At 35.3% G+C, this 24,909-nt stretch overlaps 1 protein-coding gene across 4 annotated transcripts in view; it reads left to right on the top strand.

The window, feature by feature from the left end:
* LOC109612410 (potassium voltage-gated channel subfamily H member 8) overlaps window positions 1-24,909 on the top strand; it is a 1,874,382-nt gene that overhangs the window by 1,679,742 nt on the left and 169,731 nt on the right. For all 4 annotated transcript variants that reach the window (XM_059127170.1, XM_059127167.1, XM_059127162.1 and 1 more), the window contains exon 12: window positions 13,068-13,148. In XM_059127170.1, the coding sequence (XP_058983153.1) occupies window positions 13,068-13,148 (81 nt within the window). The remainder of the gene's footprint in view (window positions 1-13,067; window positions 13,149-24,909) is intronic.

The raw sequence follows: 24,909 nt of genomic DNA, 5'->3' as shown, positions 1-24,909 counted from the left end.
GTTTGGTATGTGTTTATGTGTGTTGAGGAGGAGTGTTGAAAAATACGATACGGTCGTACAACACACGTACAGATTAATTGCGGTGTATTCGCAATGTGTGACACCTACAGCCTTGTAAATAGATTAGTTCTAAGTGTTAAGGTTTCATATGTAGTGTGTGATTAGAATAAGTTTCACTCGTAATAAAGCACTCAGATATTTTATAATTCATTTAAATATTCATTTAAATCTTATTTTCCTAATAGATAGCGTGTATAAAAACTGTCCTGTTACGAATTATACTAACATTTTATTCTAAAAGTACGGTCACATTGGTCAAATATTTGACGAAAAATGTTTTAATGTCATAATCTGACAACCAAATATTATTTGATGGCAGATACAAAAACAGCTGTTTTGGGAAAGCCAAATTATTTGCCAGGAAAAAATTTGACCAGTGTGTCCATGGCGTGAACACTTATGATCAATTATTTTCCTGGTTTTTTGGCCGTGCAAATTTTTTGTTAGGTCAAACAAGAGAAAATATTAGTTGAAAAACATTGTCGCGGCATTTTTCGTTAAAAACAGGAAACGTTGGCTACGCGAACATAATTTTGTTTTATATAGTAAGTTTTATACAAATAGCCGGTCTCCGGCCGGAGTTTAAAACCTTTCTGCTGTGGACTTTTCTTTCCTTTAAATTGTAGGTTTTCAAATATAAAATAACCATGCAAGAAAAACATTTTCCACTGTTGTATTCAAGGCAACAAGATCTTGTCCTCCTAAGTAAAAAGGGATTTTCGCAATTTAATCCGAGATATTGGACTGACAATCTCAAAATTCCGGCTTAAAAAAATCGACTATTAAAGGAAATTGGCCCTAATATAACGGCTACATTCGATATTTTTAATTCTGAAACGATATCAATATAATTTGGCAATAATGTCTATTTTGCAACAACAACATATATAAACAATACAATACGCGTTTTTTATCAGCACACATTCTTTTATTTAACTAATTCCAAGAACGCATTGTTTACATTTTTATCTGGTTTAATTTTTATACCCTCCACCATACATAGTATGGAGGGTATATTAAGTTCGTCATTCCGTTTGTAACTCATCGAAATAATCATTTGAGACCCAACAAAGTATATATATTCTTGATCAGCGTAAAACTCTAAGACGATTTAGCCCCGTCCGTCCCTCTGTTGTAATCACGCTACAGTCTAAACGAATTAAGATAGGAAGCTAAAATTTGGAACATATCTTTCTTTTGTCTGCAGGCAGGTCAAGTTCGAAGATGTCCACGATATAGTATAGCCCCCATATAACGGTACCCCCGATATTCGGTATTTTGATGATGTTAACCACATTTTCCATGGAATTGTCTGACATTCCACAAAAGGAGTTTCTTGTGGGTACTTTCTACCTCGGCGGAGAATTATCTTTATAGGTCCACAATATCGTATAGCCCCCGTATAACGGTACCCCCCGGTATCCGCATTTTGATGATTTTAGCCACATTTTTTAATGGAATTGTCTGAAATTCCACAAAAGGAGTCCCTTGTGAGAATTTAACCCCCTTAAAAAGAATTGTTTATGTAGATCCACGATATCGTATATCCCCCATATAAATGTACCCCTCGGTATTCCGTATTTTGATGATGTTAGCCACATTTTCAATGGAATTGTCTTAAAATCCACACAAGTAGTTTCTTGCGAGTACTTTACCCCCTGAAACGGAATTGTCTATATAGGTCTACAATATCACATATCTCCCATATAACGGTACTCCCCTATATTCGGTATTTTGATGATTTTAGCCACTTTTTCCAATGGAATTATCTGAAAATCCACACCAGGAGTTCTTTGTGAGTACTTTACACCCAGACATAGATTTGTCTTTATAGATCCACAATATCGGATATCCCCCATATATCGGCACCTTTCTATATTATATATCTTAAAAATTTTAATAAATGGTGGAGGGTATTCAAAGTTTGGCCCGGCCGAACTTACTGCTTTTTTACATGTTTTATTTACATTTTAGAGTGCAAAAAGAGTAAATGTAAATAGATACTATTGAATATATATGCACATACATAAATAATTGAGTAAATTTAAAATATACCCTCATATTAAAAAAAAATTAAATATTTAAATAAATGTATAACCACAGCCAATGTACGATTATTTAAAAATATTTTGACCCTTAACATTTGAATAAAGTTTAACCCCAATGGGCCAATATTGGCCATTTCGTATCGAACCTAAATATATATGATATAAATATTGCGACGTGCGAAGTTGGACTATATTGGTAACTTCCTTCGCTTAACATGACACATATGATACTTTGTAGAAAATGTTAACATGTGTGTGAGGTACCAGATATAGTCGACCGATGAAATTCATTTTCATGCTTCATTTAGTACATATAAAAATATTGATATGGGCAAAATTGCAAGAAAATCGATCATTTATATCCAATTTGTGGAAAATCCATATTCATCTCAGGTTTCTGGCAAAGAGTAATATATTAAGATATAGCAAATTGTAAAGAATCGCTGATTTGTTTCGCAAGTTATGACAGATACAAGTATTGAAAAAATGACCCTTTGTGACTGAGGTACCAGAAGATCTTGTGTTAGCAAAATGTTTGTATGTGTGAAATTTGAAGAGTGTTGAATGCTTATTTCGCTTTCTTTGAATGTTTTGTTTTTCAAAATCTTGAACCCTACGTGGGGCAGGTAGCTACAGAAATTTTCCGATCTCTACCATCTCTTTAACAGATCTTGTGTTGATGGAAATATTGAGATTTACCAAGTCTTGAATGGAATCGGATGTTAATTTCGCTTTCTATGAGCTTCACGGATAATAAAAATGTTGAGCCCTTGTGGGGATATACCAAAAGGAGTGCACCGATATATACCATCTTCACAACAGATCTTTTGTTAGTGGAAATAATGCGATGTGTGAAATATAAAGAGAACCTGATAATTATTTTGGATATCATAATCATTTTGGTTATTCAAAACTATGACCCTTTGTGATGGAGATACCAGAAGGAATGGTCCGATCTCTATCGTTTTTATAACCGATCCTGTGTTGATAGAAATATTCAGATACGCCAAGTCTAATTGGAATCGGATTTCGACCTTTTGTGGGGGGACACCAAAAGGAATAGAGCGATGTACTCGATCTTAACACCATATCTTGGGTTTATAAAAATATGGGGATGTGTTAAATTTTAAGACAATCGGATTCTTACATCACATTTTATAGGAGTTGTAATTATTCAAAATATTTAACCTTTGTTAGGGAGGCACTTGATGGAATGGACGGATATTATCCATTTTTGCACCTGACCTAGAAATAACGCAAATATTAGAATTTGCAAAGTTTGAGCAAAATCGTATTATTGCTTCTCTTTCTGTGCAAAATATATTTTTATACCCTCCACCATTCTATGGACGATATACTAACTTTGTCATTCCGTTTGTAACTCCTCGAAATATTCATAATTCTAAGACGATCTAGCGATGTCGGTCTGTCTGTTTTTATCTGTCTTGATCAGCGTAAAACTCTAAGACGATTTAGCCCCGTCCGTCCGTCTGTTGTAATCACGCTACAGTCTAAACGAATTAAGATAGGAAGCTAAAATTTGGAACATACCTTTCTTTTGTCTGCAGGCAGGTCAAGTTCCAAGATGTCCACGATATAGTATAGCCCCCATATAACGGTACCCCCGATATTCGGTATTTTGATGATGTTAACCACATTTTCCATGGAATTGTCTGAAATTCCACAAAAGGAGTTTCTTGTGGGTACTTTCTACCTCGGCGGAGAATTATCTTTATAGGTCCACAATATCGTATAGCCCCCGTATAACGGTACCCCCCGGTATCCGCATTTTGATGATTTTAGCCACATTTTTTAATGGAATTATCTGAAATTACACAAAAGGAGTCCCTTGTGAAAATTTAACCCCCTTAAAAAGAATTGTTTATATAGATCCACGATATCGTATATCCCCCATATAACTGTACCCCTCGATATTCCGTATTTTGATGATGTTAGCCACATTTTCCTTGCGAGTACTTTAACCCCTGAGAGAGAATTGTCTATACAGGATCACGATATCGTATATCCCCCATATAACGGTACCCCGCGATATTCGGTATTTTGATGATTTTAGCCACATTTTCCAATCGTATTGTCTGAAAATCCACACAAGGAGTTCCTTGTGGGTACTTAATATCTCGGCAGAGAATTATCTATATAGGTCCACTATATCGTATAGCCCCCATATAACGGTACCTCCGATATTCGGTATTTTGATGTTTTTAGCCACATTTTTCAACGGAATGGTCACAAGGGGTTCTTTGTGAGCACTTTACCCCCCGACAGAGAATTCTCTATATAGGTTAACGATAACGTATAGCTTCCATATAACGGTACCCCGCGATATTCGGTATTTTGATGATTTTAGCCACATTTTCCAATCGTATTGTCTGAAAATCCACACACGGAGTTCTTTTGAGCACTTTACCCCCTGAAACGGGATTGTCTATATAGGTCCACAATATCGTATATCTCCCATATAACGGTACTCCCCTATATTCGGTATTTTGATGATTTTAGCCACATTTTCCAATGGAATTATCTGAAAATCCACACCAGGAGTTCCTTGTGAGTACTTTACACCCAGACATAGATTTGTCTTTATAGATCCACAATATCGGATATCCCCCATATATTAAATATTTTAAAAATTTTAAAAAATGGTAGAGGGTATTCAAAGTTCGGCCCGGCCGAACTTACTGCTTTTTTACTTATTTTATTTACATTTTAGAGTGCAAAAAGAATAAATGTAAATAGATACTATTGAATATATATGCACATACATAAATAATTGAGTAAATTTAAAATATACCCTCATATTAAAAAAATAAATATTTAAATAAATGTATAACCACAGCCAATGTACGATTATTTAAAAATATTTTGACCCTAAACATTTGAATAAAGTTTAACCCCAATGGGCCAATATTGGCCATTTCGTATCGAACCTAAATATATATGATATAAATATTGCGACGTGCGAAGTTGGACTATATTGGTAACCTCCTTCGCTTAACATGACATATATGATAATTTTTAGAAAATGTTAACATATGTGTGAGGTACCAGATATAGTCGACCGATGAAATCCATTATCATGCTTCATTTAGTACATATGAAAATATTGATATGGGCAAAATTGCAAGAAAATCGATCATTTATATCCAATTTGTGGAAAATCCATATTCATCTCAGGTTTCTGGCAAAGAGTAATATATTAAGATATAGCAAATTGTAAAGAATCGCTGATTTGTTTCGCAAGTTATGACAGATACAAGTATTGAAAAAATGACCCTTTGTGACTGAGGTACCAGAAGATCTTGTGTTAGCAAAATGTTTGTATGTGTGAAATTTGAAGAGTGTTGAATGCTTATTTCGCTTTCTTTGAATGTTTTGTTTTTCAAAATCTGGAACCCTACGTGGGGCAGGTAGCTACAGAAATTTTCCGATCTCTACCATCTCTTTAACAGATCTTGTGTTGATGGAAATATTGAGATTTACCAAGTCTTGAATGGAATCGGATGTTAATTTCGCTTTCTATGAGCTTCACGGATAATAAAAATGTTGAGCCCTTGTGGGGGATATACCAAAAGGAGTGCACCGATATATACCATCTTCACAACAGATCTTTTGTTAGTGGAAATAATGGGATGTGTGAAATATAAAGAGAACCTGATAATTATTTTGGATATCATAATCATTTTGGTTATTCAAAACTATGACCCTTTGTGAGGGAGATACCAGAAGGAATGGTCCGATCTCTATCGTTTTTATAACCGATCCTGTGTTGATAGAAATATTCAGATACGCCAAGTCTAATTGGAATCGGATTTCGACCTTTTGTGGGGGGACACCAAAAGGAATAGAGCGATGTACTCCATCTTAACACCATATCTTGGGTTTATAAAAATATTGGGATGTGTTAAATTTTAAGACAATCGGATTGTTACATCACATTTTATAGGAGTTGTAATTATTCAAAATATTTAACCTTTGTTAGGGAGGCACTTGATGGAATGGACGGATATTATCCATTTTTGCACCTGACCTAGAAATAACGCAAATATTAGAATTTGCAAAGTTTGAGCAAAATCGGATTATTGCTTCTCTTTCTGTGCAAAATATATTTTTATACCCTCCACCATTCTATGGACGATATACTAACTTTGTCATTCCGTTTGTAACTCCTCGAAATATTCATAATTCTAAGACGATCTAGCGATGTCGGTCTGTCTGTTTTAATCTGTCTTGATCAGCGTAAAACTCTAAGACGATTTAGCCCCGTCCGTCCGTCTGTTGTAATCACGCTACAGTCTAAACGAATTAAGATAGGAAGCTAAATTTGGAACATACCTTTCTTTTGTCTGCAGGCAGGTCAAGTTCGAAGATGTCCACGATATAGTATAGCCCCCATATAACGGTACCCCCCTATTCGGTATTTTGATGATGTTAACCACATTTTCCATGGAATTGTCTGAAATTCCACAAAAGGAGTTTCTTGTGGGTACTTTCTACCTCGGCGGAGAATTATCTTTATAGGTCCACAATATCGTATAGCCCCCGTATAACGGTACCCCCCGGTATCCGCATTTTGATGATTTTAGCCACATTTTTTAACGGAATTGTCTGAAATTCCACAAAAGGAGTCCCTTGTGAGAATTTAACTCCCTTAAAAAGAATTGTTTATATAGATCCACGATATCGTATATCCCCCATATAACTGTACCCCTCGATATTCCGTATTTTGATGATGTTAGCCACATTTTCAATGGAATTGTCTTAAAATCCACACAAGTAGTTCCTTGTGAGTACTTTACCTCCTGAAAGAGAATTGTCTATACAGGTCCCCGATATCGTATATCCCTCATATAACATTAGCCCCCCATTATTCGGTATTTTTATGATTTTACCCACCTTTTTCATCGGAATTGTCTGTCCACACAAGGAGTTCCTTGTGGGTACTTAATATCTCGGCAGAGAATTATCTATATAGGTCCACGATATCGTATAGCCAACATATAACGGTACCTCCGATATTCGGTATTTTGATGTTTTTAGCCACATTTTGCAACGGAATGGTCATAAGGGGTTCTTTGTGAGCACTTTACCCCCCGACAAAGAATTCTCTGTATAGGTTAACGATAACGTATAGCTTCCATATAACGGTACCCCGCGATATTCGGTATTTTGATGATTTTAGCCACATTTTCCAATCGTATTGTCTGAAAATCCACACACGGAGTTCTTTTGAGCACTTTACCCCCTGAAACGGAATTGTCTATATAGGTCTACAATATCGTATATCTCCCATATAACGGTACTCCCCTATATTCAGTATTTTGATGATTTTAGCCACTTTTTCCAATGGAATTATCTGAAAATCCACACCAGGAGTTCCTTGTGAGTACTTTACACCCAGACATAGATTTGTCTTTATAGATCCACTATATCGGATATCCCCTATATATCGGCACCTTTCTATATTAGATATTTTAAAAATTTTAAAAAATGGTGGAGGGTATTCAAAGTTCGGCCCGGCCGAACTTACTGCTTTTTTACTTGTTTTATTTACATTTTAGAGTGCAAAAAGAATAAATGTAAATAGATACTATTGAATATATATGCACATACATAAATAATTGAGTAAATTTAAAATATACCCTCATATTAAAAAAATAAATATTTAAATAAATGTATAACCACAGCCAATGTACGATTATTTAAAAATATTTTGACTCTAAACATTTGAATAAAGTTTAACCCCAATTGGCCAATATTGGTCATTTCGTATCGAACCTAAATATATATGATATAAATATTGCGACGTGCGAAGTTGGACTATATTGGTAACTTCCTTCGCTTAACATGACATATATGATAATTTTTAGAAAATGTTAACATGGGTGTGAGGTACCAGATATAGTCGACCGATGAAATCCATTTTCATGCTTCATTTAGTACATATAAAAATATTGATATGGGCAAAATTGCAAGAAAATCGATCATTTATATCCAATTTGTGGAAAATCCATATTCATCTCAGGTTTCTGGCAAAGAGTAATATATTAAGATATAGCAAATTGTAAAGAATCGCTGATTTGTTTCGCAAGTTATGACAGATACAAGTATTGAAAAAATGACCCTTTGTGACTGAGGTACCAGAAGATCTTGTGTTAGCAGAATGTTTGTATGTGTGAAATTTGAAGAGTTTTGAATGCTTATTTCGCTTTCTTTGAATGTTTTGTTTTTCAAAATCTTGAACCCTATGTGGGGCAGGTAGCTACAGAAATTTTCCGATCTCTACCATCTCTTTAACAGATCTTGTGTTGATGGAAATATTGAGATTTACCAAGTCTTGAATGGAATCGGATGTTAATTTCGCTTTCTATGAGCTTCACGGATAATAAAAATGTTGAGCCCTTGTGAGGGATATACCAAAAGGAGTGCACCGATATATACCATCTTCACAACAGATCTTTTGTTAGTGGAAATAATGGGATGAGTGAAATATAAAGAGAACCTGATAATTATTTTGGATATCATAATCACTTTGGTTATTCAAAACTATGACCCTTTGTGAGGGAGATACCAGAAGGAATGGTCCGATCTCTACCGTTTTTATAACCGATCCTGTGTTGATAGAAATATTCAGATACGCCAAGACTAATTGGAATCGGATTTCGACCTTTTGTGGGGGAGACACCAAAAGGAATAGAGCGATGTACTCCATCTTAACACCATATCTTTAAAGACAATCGTATTCTTACATCACATTTTACAGGAGTTGTAATTATTCAAAATATTTAACCTTTGTTAGGGAGGCACTTGATGGAATGGACGGATATTATCCATTTTTGCACCTGACCTAGAAATAACGCAAATATTAGAATTTGCAAAGTTTGAGCAAAATCGTATTGTTGCTTCTCTTTCTGTGCAAAATATATGTTTATGCCCTCCACCATTCTATGGACGATATACTAACTTTGTCATTCCGTTTGTAACTCCTCGAAATATTCATAATTCTAAGACGATCTAGCGATGTCGGTCTGTCTGTTTTAATCACGCTACCTATTGAACAAATCGAGATAGAAGGCTAAATTTTTGCATAAATGCATAGGTTACCAGTAGGCAGGTTAAGTTCGTAAATAGACCATGTCGATCCACGCTTTCGTATAGCCCCCTATATAACGGTACCCCCGATATTCGGTACCTCCTGATATTGGGTTTTTTTTTTTTTTTTTTTTTTTTTTTTGATGATTTGAGAGACATTATTTACCGGAACTATTTCAAATTTGGTATTTGAAGTTCGTAATACTACAGCCTAGGACAGAAAATTGTCTGTGCAGGTCCACGTCTTCGTATAGCCCCCATATATAGGTACCCCCGGATATTTGGTATTTTGATGATTTTAGCGACATTATTTACTAGATTTATTTTAAATTTTGTATTTGAAGTTCTTATGGATACTACAGCCTATGTCAGAAAACTTTCTGTGCAGGTCCACGTTTTATAAACCATCTGGTACCTCCCTATATTCGAATTTTTTTTGATTTTAGCTATATTATAAACAGATTTTTTTCAAGTTTCGCATTTGAATATTGCAATATATCATGACAAATATTGCCTATGCAGGTCCATGTCATCGTATAGACCCTAATATACGGCTACATTCGGTATTTTTACGATTTTAACAGAATTTTTAACGGATATTTTTGTTTTGAAAATTGCCAAATTCGTACTAAATGGTGGAGGGTACTCAAAGTTCGTAAATAATATTTTTGTCAAACTTACATCGAGTTCGGAGATGGGCAAAATCGGTCCACTCCTTTTTTTACTTCCGCCACAAAAGTTCGAAATTTTCAAAAAATATATATTTTGCACAGAAAGAGAAAGGATAATCCGATTTTGCTCCAACTTTGCAAATCCTAATATTTGCGTCAGTGCTAGGTCGCACCAAACTGTGACTTTTGCGTCATGAAGAGGCAATTCTTCAATCTCCTGAGGATTTTCAGTGGCGTAAAAACTTTTTTGCTTATTTTATTATTTACGGTCCCTTAGAAGGCGCACATCTCACATTTTTTAATGTTGTAAAAGCACGTTGGGTTTTCACAATTGACTTATTCTGTTGAACGTAAATTTCAACTATTTCAGAGTGCTCGCGTGGCGTGTATTGGTTCATGGTAAAAATCTGCTTGGACTGACGCTTCAAACGCGGTATGTCATTAAGCGATGTGACATCTCTGTCAAAAGATATGGCGTTGCCAGATGGGTCCGTCGAATATGGGCAACCCTGTACCTCCCCCAAAAATAGTCAAGGTTTTGAATAATCACACCTCTCATAAAATGTGATGTAGGAGTCCGATTGGCTTCAAATTTCAACATCCCAATATTTATATTAACCCAAGGTCTGGTGTTAAGATGGACAATACCGGTCCACTCCTATTGGTACCTCCCCCTCAAAAGGTCGAAATTTTCAAAAAATATTTTTTTTTCTACAGAAAGAGGAAGGATATTTGGTTTTTGCTCCAACTTTGCATATCCTAATATTTGCGTCAGTGCTAGGTCAGGTGTGAAAATGGACAATATCGGTCCACTCCATCAAGTACCTCCCCCACAAATGGTCAAAATTTTGAATAATTACAACTGTAATAAAATGTGATGTAAGAGCCCGGCATATCCCAATATTTATATTAACCCAATGTCTGGTGTTAAGTCCACTCCTTCTGGTACCTCCCACACAAATAGTCGAAAGTTGCATAAAAATATATATTTTCTGCACAAAAAGGGAAGCAATAATCTAATTTTGCTCTAATTTTCCAAATCCTAATATTTGCGTCAGTTCTAGGACTCGTGCCAAAATGGATAGTATTGGTTCACTCCATCAAGTGTCTCTCCCACAAAGGGTCAAATTTTTGAATATCCATCAACATCCGATTCAATTCCACACATGGTACATCTCAATATTTCCATCAACGCAAGATCTGTTACCTTACCCACAAAAGGACAACATTTTCAATACTTTTATCTGTCATAAATTGCGAAACAACTCAGCGATTCTTTAGAACGTGCTATATCTAAATATATGTCTCTCATGATATGTGCGTGATATACCAGATATAGTAGATTGAAGTATTCCATTTTCATGCTTCATCTAAAACATATGAAAATTTGATATGGACAATATTACAAGAAAATCTATCATTTATATCCAATTTATGGAAACTTCCATATTCATCTCAGGTTTCTGGCAAAGAGAGATATATTTAGATATAGCAAATTGTAAAGAATCGCTGACTTGTTTCGCAAGTTATGGCAGATAAAAGTATTGAAAATTATGAGTGAGGTACCAGAAGATCTTGTGTTAGCAAAATGTTTGTATGTGTGAAATTTAAAAAGAGTTGTTGAACCCTATGTGGGGCAGGTAGCAACATAAATGGTCCGATCTCTACCATCTTTTTAATAGATCTGTTGATGGAAATATTGTGATATGCCAAGTTTGAATTGAATCGGATGTTTATTTCACATTATATGACCTTTATAGATATTGAAAATGTTGACCCTTTATGGGAGTGGTATAAGAAGGAGTCGACCGATATATTCCATTTTCACGCCAAGTCTTGGGTTATCAAAAATATTGTGATGTGTGTAATTTGAAGATAATCGGACACTTGCATCATATTTTATAAAAGTTATAATTATTCAATATGTTGACCCTTTTTGGGGGAGGTACCAGAAGGAATGGCCCGATTTCTACTTTGAAAATTTTGACATTTTGTGTGTGAGGTACCGGAAGGCGTGGACCGATATTGCCCATCTCCGAACTCGATCTAAGTTTGAGAATAATATTACGATGTACCAACGTTGGATCAAATCGGATACTCCTTTCGAGAGTTATCGTGCGCACCAGCCAGACAGACGGACGGACATCGACTCCAATTGTCCTGAAACGGATTTGGTCCAAAGAGACCTAGGGTCTAAAACCGTTATTTCGATGAGGCACGTTTTGGCCGTATCAAATGATATATACCCTCTGTAGCCATATGACTGAGGGTATAAATATTTTGTATATAAAAGTAAGCAGTGTTAGTCAAAGTACTTATAATTATAATTTTGAAACATGTACAATGTGTAAGAACTGTACTAAATTTGGTAAAATTTAGATTTTGGTGAACGGATGGTGCTGGAAATTTAAAATGTTGAAATCGGGGTCACTGTTAGTAGGTAGTGTTGAGATTTGAAGATGGTTTTGAAAATATGTACTAAAAAGTTTGAAATGTACTTAATGCTACTAAATTTGGCATTGGGTGGGTTTGATTGAGATTTTGAAAGACGTACCAAAAATTGCAAAAATGATAAATGGTATTAAATGTATACAAAAATTACTAAATGGTAACTAAGCTTAGCATAGATCATGGGAATAGTAGTTAGGATAGGATAAGTGGAAATGTGATGCGATTAGATAAAGAGTCGTATTGGAAAATTCCTACTGCAATGTGTGCGAAAAGTATTTATTAAGTGGTACTGAATTTGATATAAAGTATAGCAAAAGAATTAGAAATATGATTTTATAGTCATCAATGTGACGTTTATATAAAGAGGTGAATTTAGAAACACTAACATGTACGAAAAGTAATAATTTATATATGAAGGAATAGAGCTGAACTTATAAATTGTGCTATGATGCGTGCTATATAGTGCAATTGCGTGGTATATAGTGTATTGTAGGTAGGAAGTGTTAGAACAGAACCGAAAATTATAGAAGTTTGTCTTAGGATCACTGTTAGTGTGTAGCTTTTAAATTAGCAGGCCAATTTGCAAATGCGTAAAAATTAGATGTACGAAAAGTTTGTTTGTTTAAGAAAAAAAATATGTACGATTGATAAAAAAATTACCTTTACTCGTACGCTTAAAAAGTTATTATACATATATGCTTAAAAAAACTATTTTTTATTATTTCAGATACCAAAAGAACTAAAGCAGAGAATCGAGGACTATTTCCAAACATCATGGTCTCTCAACCATGGAATAGATATTTATGAGGTAAGAGAGCTTTATACTTTATTTTTTTTTTAATATATATAAATTCTTGCAGTTTAATGCATATAAATTCACTTGAGTTGTATGTAAAGCTTTTCATTGCGGCTACGAACAACATTGTAGAAATATATATTTAGATTGGATTTACTTCCAAAAGACATACGTTTAATGTCCCTTGTATTCCCGAATAAAACTACAATTCTTAGTAAGGAATAAATAAAACATGTAGAAAAGATGAAAGTTCGGCCGGGTCAATCATCTTTGAATACCCTCCACGATTTTGAACGAATTTGGCAATTTTCAAAAACAATAATATCCGTTAAAAATTCTGTTAAAATCTTAAAAATACCGAATGTATCTGTTATATAAGAGTCTATACGACGACATGGCCCTGCATAGTTAAGTTTTTCATTCTTTATTGGGGTATTTCTTCTTTCTATTACACAACAAAATTACCTTTGTTATTTGGGGTGGCGACAGAGGCCTGGTTAGTATAACCGTGAATATACGAAAGCGCGAGAAGTGTACACTTCAACAACTAAACGACAAGTGAACGCATAGGTTCTTGCAATCGCAATGGATCGCAGTGATCGCCGAGGATCATTGTCGATTACTACTATTACATTTACAATTATTTCCAATGAGAGCAGAGTCTCGTATGTATTAAAGTAAACTAACCAACAACAACCACCGCCCGGTGGCAGCGGTCTCCGCCGAGGGAAGTTTGCCGAGCAGATGCCCGTTGTGTCAATCAGCATCCGTGATTGACTGGACTCGGGAAGCTGAAGGCCAACTTATACATTGCCGCCCACCTTGATACATTTCAATGTATTAACAGATGCAAGTTTAAATCATTGATATTCCAACAATTAAATTTTAGCTAAAATAGAGCATATGAAAGAACGTAAATTCAGATTCGAAGGTGAGCGATAATGCGTTGCGGATTTTCAAATTAAAATCATAGCGATTTGATCTGTACTTAGGCGAAATTAGATTTAGATTCAATTAACATTTTCAATATTTAGCGCGAGTGATTATTTCAACGAATTTTAATTTTATAGTACGATTGGTCGATATCAATTTTTGGTGCGAGATTAGGTGGGAGGAACCGAACCTGTGAGAATATACCCGAAAATAGACTTTTGGGCCAGCAACGAATCTAAAAAGAATTTTGGATGGTTCCGCTTCTAGAATCTGAGGATACAGATCAGCGCCAAGTAGCAAGTCTATTGGGCTGTTACCAAAAGAATCCGCTAAATCTAAGTTAGGAATCCGAGTTTTCAAATTAGGTATTGGTGAATACGACAACAATTTTCCCTTAACCTTAGACAGGACTAATGCCTTCTTTTCTATAATTCTAGACTAATATTTAGGGGAAGACAATTTGAGAGAACAAACTTCTATAGGTGCGGTCGATTTAGATGTGTTCTCTAAAGCACGAGTTGAAATTCCAAGTGCATTTTTAAGTTTCTTACTAACTTACTAACAATTGATGATCGTGAATAAGGGTCAACAATTGCACGAGTTTTAAAGGATTTCCCATTATTGACAATATTAACTAATGCAGTTCCCAAGAGCACATTATCTTGAATGGTGTTGGGAAACTGGATATTCGAATTATTTTTAGTAGAGGGTGGGTGCGATTTAGAAAACTTTGAACCTCGAATTTTGACATTCGTAAAAGCCGGAGGGAATTTCAAAGATGGTAATTTGACAATTTTACTAACGTCAACAAAATTAACTATTACAATTTTTAACAGCATGACCAGTAGATAAACAATTAATGCAACGACTATTCTTTTTTACTATAGAGAATTTTTCCTCAAACGAAAGTTTGACAAAACGAGAGCAGAGACGTAGTACATGACTTTTGTTAGTACAGATGGGACAAGAGGTGTTCGACTTTGAATTATTAGACTGAGGTCTCGGCTCACATTTTGATTGTGGTGCCAAAAACAATTTGTTAGCGGTGCGAGATATATCAACATGATCGGATATCAACGATTTTGGAGGAGGAACGCTTTTTGGCAACAAAGACTTAGACAACGAGTTAGAAGAAGTGTCAAGATCTGACAAAAACTTTTCTGTGGGCGGATTTCTACGTATAGTCTGAATACATTGCAGAGTTTGTATTCTTTCTGTTAGGAAAGATTCTAAGTTGTTCCAAGAAGACAAAGACGACTTGCTTTTAACACTTTGTTGCCAGAGACGTAAAGTTAGTTCTGGCAACCGCTGCAAACAAATATACACGACAATAAGATCCCAATGATCCGTGATGACGTCAAAGACGGTCATTGCAGCTAGGCAACTATGAATGCCGCGTTGGATAGTTTTCAGACCGACAACACTTTCCTTATCTAAAGAGGGGAGATTGAATAAATTCTTTAGGTGGTTGTTCACAAGAATGCGCTTGTTGTCATAAGCATCCGACAATGCTTTCCACGCTAAAGGGAAACTACGGCTGGTGAGCGGAAATTTCGAAACAATTTCCCTAGCTTCACCGTTGGTCTTCTGCATAAGATGACAGAGACGTTCAATATCTGAATGACGCGAGTTATTAACAAATAGTGTGGTGAAAAGATCCCGAAACCTGGGCCAAGATACAAAATCGCCAGCAAAGACTTCAATATTAATAGGTTGCAAAGAAAGACTATGTTTATCGAAGGGAGGATTCAAACAACTATTAGTGGCGAGAGATTCTGAGGAAGCATTAACGATTGGAACAGTAGACTGCACAGCAACCGGATGGACGGAATTGTCCGAAAATAGCCTCGAAGGTGGCGCAAACGAAGGACTATTCAACGGTGCATTAGGTACAATTCGGCTAAAATAATGTGGAGGAGTTGGTGCAAGTGGAGGAGCTACAGCTTGGAGATTTTCAGAAACTGGGAATTTTAGGCGATCAAGATGCCGAGTAATTATATTCAAACCCCGATTATATGCAATAACAGAATTATAATATTTATCCTCAACGACATTAATATTATCCAGCTGTGCAGTCTCGGATGTCGTGAGGTAAGATTTGCACTCATCATATGTGCACTTTACTTTGTTCCACATTTCCCGAAACTCTGAACTACGAATTTCGAGATTGTAGACAGTATAGGTGGATTCATTAATAGACTCAAAGGATCCTACACATCTAAGAATCATGTCAGCGGCTCGATTAAAGCGAACAATTGGACTTATTGACATTTTGCACCTTGATTAGATTCGCGGAAATAGGAAGGAGGTTTAGGAAATGTAATTACAGCTCAATGGAAATGAGAATTGTCAGAGAAAATCTTTTTAAATTTAACGGTTATGGTGAAATAATGCAAGAAAATAAACAAAGCGATAAGAGAGTTTATTTAAACCATCACTGAAAAGTAGGAAATTTAAGAAAAACTCCTTCTGGGTGAGGTGTGTTACTTGCCAAATGTAGGGTGCTATTTGTAAACAGGGGGTGAGAGTGCTCACAAATGTCTAATAGTTTAAAACGAGTAACCAATTTGCGCCAATAAGTAATGGAAATTACTATTAATACCACAAAACTCTATAATTTCTCCAAATTTGTATTATTATGGTGAGTTATTAATAATTTGTAATATATGCCGAAAGTAGAGTGTACCTTTCAAAAATAACAAAATCCTACGGAAATGTATAAATTATCAAAAGAAGTCCTAAATAATTAATCAAACAACAAATTAGTAGAGATAAATTTTTTCGCTATTATGATCCGATAAAGAGGTATGCAGTTAATACCAAATGTAGGGTGAATCTGTCCAAAAATTCCAAAAACCCTACTGCCAGTTATTAATCTTTCAAAAAATTATCTAAAAATAATTTCTTAAACCAATATAAAAAATTCTCAATTTATGCTGTTTTACCCCACTGTGTCGTCCCAACAACTGACATAGCACAAAGAGGAACAAGCGACGCCGGCAGATAAATTGCTATGCGTAAGCACCTACGCACCCACTCAACAAGCGACGTCACGAACGATCCAACAATGAGAGTTGGAGATCAAAACAATTTGTTGGTGCTTTAAATACAAATCAAACCGACGCTTAAAAAGGGCGCGTGGAATGAGGGAGAATTGTTGTTGCAATATTTGGCAATGCAAATTCTCAAGTGAGAATTGATCGACGTATATTACAACAAATGCAAGTATGTTTGGTTAGTGAAGATGACAAATTAACCAAACGACGAATAGGCGGTCGTTAATGCAGGAGTATTGTTACTGTAGAACGACAATCGATCACTGTGTGGAGAGGCAAATTCTACTTCAACTGAGAGGGTGTGTAACAACGAGAGGGGAGCAACTCATTCGATAGGTTCCTATGTAATATGAGTGTCGGTGTTTAGATTTTACCAAAGCAGAGCGAAATGCTTGTTGGAAATTCTCCCAAAGCATGAGAATTTCTAAATAAAATAAACGAATGGTGCAGTGACAACAACAAAGTCAAATATTTGGGTTAGACCGACGCAACGTTGGGTGATCTATGTAACGAAAGCAATTGTATGCGACAAAGTGGACTGTATTTATGTTGATGTAAAGAATTAAAGTAGCAAAAACACGCGCGAAGGTCGACCAAATCAATTATTTTATACACTAACAACCGTGGGTAGCTCACTTGAACGAGAATCTGAATTTACGTACCTTATTGTTAGTTGATGATGAGAGATAATCCAAGTAATCTCCAAGCAAATAAAGGGAGTAACGACAAACGCAAGGCAACAGGCTTCTATTCGGCTCGATGCGACCAAATGTTTAACTCAGGGGAGTGGAGGAATGGCAGACAGCGGTAACAACAACGAGAACTCCCCAGAGTTATTACGTGATGGTGAGAGGTGCGGGTGATTCGCGCGTGTGGTGAATGCGGTGAAACAAAGAAATTGCAAAGAAATTAAACACAAGAGATTAGTACTAATTCTGTATTAATTTCATTCTTTATTGGGGTATTTCTTCTTTCTATTACACAACAAAATTACCTTTGTTATTTGGGGTGGCGACAGAGGCCTGGTTAGTATAACCGTGAATATACGAAAGCGCGAGAAGTGTACACTTCAACAACTAAACGTCTAGTGAACGCAGAGTTTCTTGCAATCGCAATGGATCGCAGTGATCGCCGAGGATCATTGTCGATTAATACTACTACATTTACAATTATTTCCAATGAGAGCAAAGTCTCGTATGTATCAAAGTAAGCTAACCAACAACAACCACCGCCAGGTGGCATCTGCGCTCTATGGTCTCTGCCGAGGGAAGTTTGCCGAGGAGATGCCCGTTGTGTCAATCAGCATCCGTGATTGACTGGACTCGGGAAGTTGAAGGCCAACATATACAATACGAATATACTATTATTCAAATTCAAATATCAAATTTTAAACAATTCCGATAAATAATGTCGCTAAAATCATCAAATTAACGAATATCGGGAGGTACCGTTATATGGGGGTTATACGCAGACGTGGACCTGCACAGACAATCTCCTGTCATAGGCTGTAGTATCCATTACAAACTTAAAACACCAAATTTGAAACAAATCCGGTGAATAATCTCTCTAAAATCACTAAAATACCGAGTGTCGGGCAGTACCGTTATACGCTCCATCTTGGAAAGGAGGGTAAATTAACTTTTTCGTTCTGTTTGTAACCTCCCTAAATATTCATCGTCGACCCCATAAAGTAAAAATTCTTGTAGGTCTGTTGAAATCAAGCACAGCCCACATTTTTATACCATACACTATATAGTGGTAAGGGTATTATGTCTTTGTGCATTTGTTTGTAACATGGAGAAGGAAGCGAGATAGACCCATAGTTACCTTTGAGGATCTCCATAGAATCACTTTCTGAGTTAATTTATGCATGTCAGTCCGTTTGTCCATGTATTCTTGTGAACAAAATGCAGGTCGCATTTATTATCCAAATGAGATGAAATTTTCCAAACAACATTTGTTTGGCCCAAGGACGAACCCTATTGAAATTGGAGATAATCGGTATAAATGTACATATAGCTCCCAAATATATCTTTGTCCGATTTGCCTTTTATTGTGCACCAAACTTGTAATATCAGCCTGAATAGTATGCACATACAACCAAATTAGCCCTTAAAATAAGTATGCCAAATTTAATCGAAATCGGTTCAGATATAGTTATAGCTCCCATATATTGTTCATTTGATTTGTTTTTTTGTCCTCCGCAGCCGTAATATGCACTCTTAAACAAATTTTTTTTAGGAAATATATCAAATGCCGCTCAGAAATACGTTTGCTAAATTTTATCGAGATCGGTTCTGATTTGGATATAGCTCCCACATATAACCTCGTCCGATTTACCTTTTATTGTGCACCAAATGTCTAATATTTGCCAAATGGATGGAATTTGGCATACCGAATTGAGTCTAGAAGCTAGTGTACCAAATTTTGTGAAAATCGGTTCAGATATAGCTATAGCTCCCATATATATTGTTCATCCGATTTGTTGTATTTGTTACCCACAGCCGTAATATGCACTCCGTATCAACGATATTCAGGGAAATATATCAAATACAGCTCAGAAATATCTTTGCCAAATTTTATCGAGATCGGTTCAGATTTGGATATAGCTCCCATATATATCTTTATCTGATTTCAAAATAATTTTGCACCAAATGGGCAATACAAGTCCGAATTTAAATGATACAAATGATTCGGCACATTTAGTCTTTCAACTTTAAATTATACTTATAATCGAAGCGTGTATGATGGAATTCTCCCATAAAAACTTTTAATTGTTATGTGGAGCTCTGCTAAATTAGCAAAGTGGTGTAGGGTATTGTACAAAATACTTTGTACATACTTTTGAGTGCAGTTGAGGCGCTGGGAAAAACTAGAAATAAACAATCAATATTCAAATATTACATATTTCCCAGCCGCCATAAAATACCACATGTGAACGACGATAATGTGTCAGATAATGTGTCAGATAATAAAGGTTATGACCCACACGCACAGATGTCGATGCGCTCAGTAGATGTACAAGACCACTAGAATGAAATGATAAGCAGTCCTGCAATGTTCTCCATTCAATATTAGAATAGATAAGAACAATAGTGTGGCTGCGACTAGGTTAAGTTAGATTAGTTTCAGTAGTACGTAAGAAACATATTCTTTAAATAAAATCAGAATTGAAATAGCACCCTAACAACAACAACAGGTATCATAAAATCGGCCCAGGCAGACTTCAGGACTTTCTTTACTGGTTTGACGTTTGTATTGAAAATGAGTTATATCGGTCCACCTTTTTGTATAGTCCCCATATAACTGTACCCTTGGATCTTCGGTATTTTGTTGATTTTTGACACATTTTCCACGGATTTGTCTAAAAATCGGTATTTGTAGGTCACAATGGGTTCTAGCTTGTGTTGCGAAACATTGTACGTATAGGTCCACGGTTTGGTATAGCCCCCATAGAACGGTACCTCCCGATATTCCTTATTTTGATGGTTTTACCACATTTTTCACGGATTTGTCTAATTTTTGGTATTTGTGGGTCATAATGGGTTCTAGCTCCGGTGGCGAAACATTGTGTATAGGTCCTTATTTTTGTATAGCCCCATATGCCGGTACCTACCGATATTTGGTATTTTGATGATTTTTGCCACATTTTCCCACGAATTTGTCTAAAATATTTATTTCTAGCTCGTATGGCGAAACATTGTATGTATAGCCCCCATGTAACGGTACCTCCAGATATTCGACATCTTGATAAAAATTGGTATTTGCAGTTCATAATGGGTTGTTTCAAATTTGGTTTTTAGAAGATTTGATAGATGGCGATCTTTGAACTATAAAATTGTCTATTGAGGTTCCCGTTTGGTATAGACCCATATAACGGGCTCACTCACTTTATGGTTTTTTTTTTAACAACAGTTTAACTGCATTATTGAAAAGGTCTTACTTCTATATGAATTTTAAAGTGAAACACGCTTGAATTCAGATACTTTTATATAAAAAGTAGCCGAACCCGGTGCGCTTCGCTACCCCTTTTGATTTTATATGCATTCAAAATTTTATATACGAATATTTGTTGGTATAAATAAATAAGACAAATTCAAAAAAATAAAAAAAAAAAACTTAATTATTATAATACTTTATTGCGTAAACAAACAAATCTCTCGGTCTACGCGAACGTGCAGGAAACAGCTGACCATTACAAAAGTAGGAACATGCCAAATTTAGTCCGTATGCATGAAGAGTTTCTCTTTCGGATTTGTTAAATTCATAGCAAAAGCCAAACGTGCAGGAAACTGCAATCTTATGAAGTTGAATTGCATTTCTGCTGCAATAAGTGAACTCGAGTTTGCAATTTATTTCCCCGTAATATTCGTATCCTCAAATTAATGCAAATTGTGGGTCAAAGCTTCTTAATAAAATCATATCCCAATCTGAACCGATTTCAATATAATTTGACAAAATTTACTTTTACACCAAATTCCGTCAACCTTCCATAATTCATTAATATTGGAGGTACATACCGTGATTGTTGCATCAAATAAGTAAAATAGACCGAGAAAATATATATGGAAGCTTTATCCAAATCTTAACCAATTTCTAATTAATTTGTCACATTTATTATAGTAACAAAATTCCGCCACACACTCTGAATTTCATTGTAATCGGACATACATATTGTGTTTGGTACATAACATACATGAGATCGGAGAAAAAATATCTGCACCGATTTGAATATAACTTAACAAATTTATTTTTGTACCAAATTTAGTCACCCATGCCGAATTTCATTGGAATCGGACATACCTATCGTGTTTGGTGCATCACATATGTTAAATCGGCCGAAAATATATATGGGAGCTATATCCAAATCTGAACCGATTTCAATATAATTCGACGAATTTATTTTCTGTTCACACACTTCAAATTTCATTGGAATCGAACATGCATATCCTGTTTGGGGCATGAAATAAACGAAATAGGTCGAAAATATATATAGAAACTATATCCAAATCTGTACTGATTTCAAAAAAATTTGGCAAACAAATTTTATAGACAAATTCCATCACACATTTCAAATTTCATTGAAATGTGGCGTACACAGCGTGTGTAATGTATCAAATACATGAAATCGGCCGAATATATAAGAGAGCTATATCCAAATCTGAACCGATTTCAATATAATTTGGCAAGTATATTTTCTGATCAAATCTCGTCACTCATTCCAAATTTGGAGACTGTATCTGTAATCGATCAATAGATATGTGCATATAAAATCTAAATTTTTTAGAGGTACCTCCGATTTTGATGTTATATCTCCAGTTCCAAGTGGAATTTCAAAAATTTACTTTCAGGCAATATTGTAGTATATTTGGAAATTTTCAGAAAAATCTGTTAAGCGGTTTTCGAGTCCGTAAATTACAAACAAACAAACATACAAACCTTTTCCACTTTTATAGATATAGATGTTTCCTTTGCCAAAGGTTGAAGGCATTAAAAGTTCGGCCCGACCAAACTTAATGGTTTTTTTCTTGTTCAATCTATAAAGAATTTTATGAAGGACAATTTTGAGAAAAATCGAGATATACGGGCTGACAAAGTTAATATACCGGTCATGGTATGATGGAGGGTATAAAATTGGCCCAGGCCGACTTTAGGACTTTCTTTACTGGTTTGACGTTGGTATTGAAAATGAGTTATATCGGTCCACCTTTTTGTATAGTCCCCATATAACGGTACCCTTGAATCTTCGGTATTTTGTTGATTTTTGCCACATTTTCCACGGATTTGTCTAAAAATCGGTATTTGTAGGTCACAATGGGTTCTAGCTTGTGTTGCGAAACATTGTATGTATACGTCCATGTTTTGGTATTACCCCCATATAACGACACCTCACGATATTTGATATTATAATGATTTTTGCCACATTTTTCACGGAGTTTTCTAAAAATTGCCATGGCGAAACATTGTATGTATAGCCCCCATAGAACGGTACCTCCCGATATTCCTTATTTTGATGGTTTTACTACATTTTTCACGGATTTGTCTAATTTTTGGTATTTGTGGGTCATAATGGGTTCTAGCTCCGGTGGCGAAACATTGTGTATAGGTCCTTATTTTTGTATAGCCCCATATGCCGGTACCTACCGATATTTGGTATTTTGATGATTTTTGCCACATTTTCCCACGAATTTGTCTAAAATATTTATTTCTAGCTCGTATGGCGAAACATTGTATGTATAGCCCCCATGTAACGGTACCTCCAGATATTCGACATCTTGATAAAAATCGGCATTTGTAGTTCATAATGGGTTGTTTCAAATTTGGTTTTTAGAAGATTTGATAGATGGCGATCTTTAAACTATAAAATTGTCTATAGAGGTTCCCGTTTGGTAGAGACCCATATAACGGGCTCGCTCACTTTATGGTTTTTTTTAACAACAGTTTAACTGCATTATTGAAAAGGTATTACTTCTATATGAATTTTAAAGTGAAACACGCTTGAATTCAGATACTTTTATATAAAAACTAGCCGAACTCGGTGCGCTTCGCTACCCCTTTTGATTTTATATGCATTCAAAATTTTGTTTACGAATAGTTGTTGGTATAAATAAATAAGACAAAATCAAAAAATTAAAAAAACTTAATTATTATAATACTTTATTGCGTAAACAAACAAATCTCTCGGTCTACGTGAACGTGCAGGAAACAGCTGACCATTACAAAAGTAGGAATATGTCAAATTTAGTCCGTATGCATGAAGAGTTTCTCCTTCGGATTTGTTAAATTCATAGCAAAAGCCAAACGTGCAGGAAACTGCAATCTTATGAAGTTGAATTGCATTTCTGCTGCAATAAGTGAACTCGAGTTTGCAATTTATTTCCCCGTAATATTCGTATCCTCAATTTAATGCAAATTGTGGGTCAATGCTTCTTAATAAAATCATATCCCAATCTGAACCGATTTCAATATAATTTGACAAAATTTACTTTTACACCAAATTCCGTCAACCTTCCATAATTCATTAATATTGGAGGTACATACCGTGATTGTTGCATCAAATAAGTTAAATAGGCCGAGAAAATATATATGGAAGCTTTATCCAAATCTTAACCAATTTCTAATTAATTTGTCACATTTATTATTGTAACAAAATTCCGCCACACATTCTCAATTTCATTGTAATCGGACATACATATTGTGTTTGGTACATAACATACATGAGATCGGGGGAAAAATATTATGGGAGCTATATCCAAATCTGCACCGATTTGAATATAACTTAACAAATTTATTTTTGTACCAAATTTAGTCACCCACCACCATCGTCCACCATCGGACATACCTATCGTGTTTGGTGCATCAAATATGTTAAATCGGCCGAAAATATATATGGGAGCTATATCCAAATCTGAACCGATTTCAATATAATTCGACAAACTTATTTTCTGATCACACATTTCAAATTTCATTGGAATCGAACATGCATATCCTGTTTGGGGCATAAAATAAACGAAATAGGTCGAAAATATATGTAGAAACTATATCCAAATCTGTACTGATTTCAATAAAATTTGGCAAACAAATTTTATAGACAAATTCCATCACACATTTCAAATTTCATTGAAATGTGGCGTACACAGCGTGTGTAATGTATCAAATACATGAAATCGGCCGAAAATATAAGGGAGCTATATCCAAATCTGAACCGATTTCAATATAATTTGGCAAGTATATTTTCTGATCAAATCTCGTCACTCATTCCAAATTTGGAGACTGTATCTGTA

This window comes from Musca domestica, unplaced genomic scaffold (assembly GCF_030504385.1).
Source record: "Musca domestica strain aabys unplaced genomic scaffold, Musca_domestica.polishedcontigs.V.1.1 10, whole genome shotgun sequence".
NCBI lineage: Eukaryota > Metazoa > Arthropoda > Insecta > Diptera > Muscidae > Musca > Musca domestica.
Note: the sequence above shows the minus strand (reverse complement) of the source record. Positions and strands in the feature narration are given on the sequence as shown.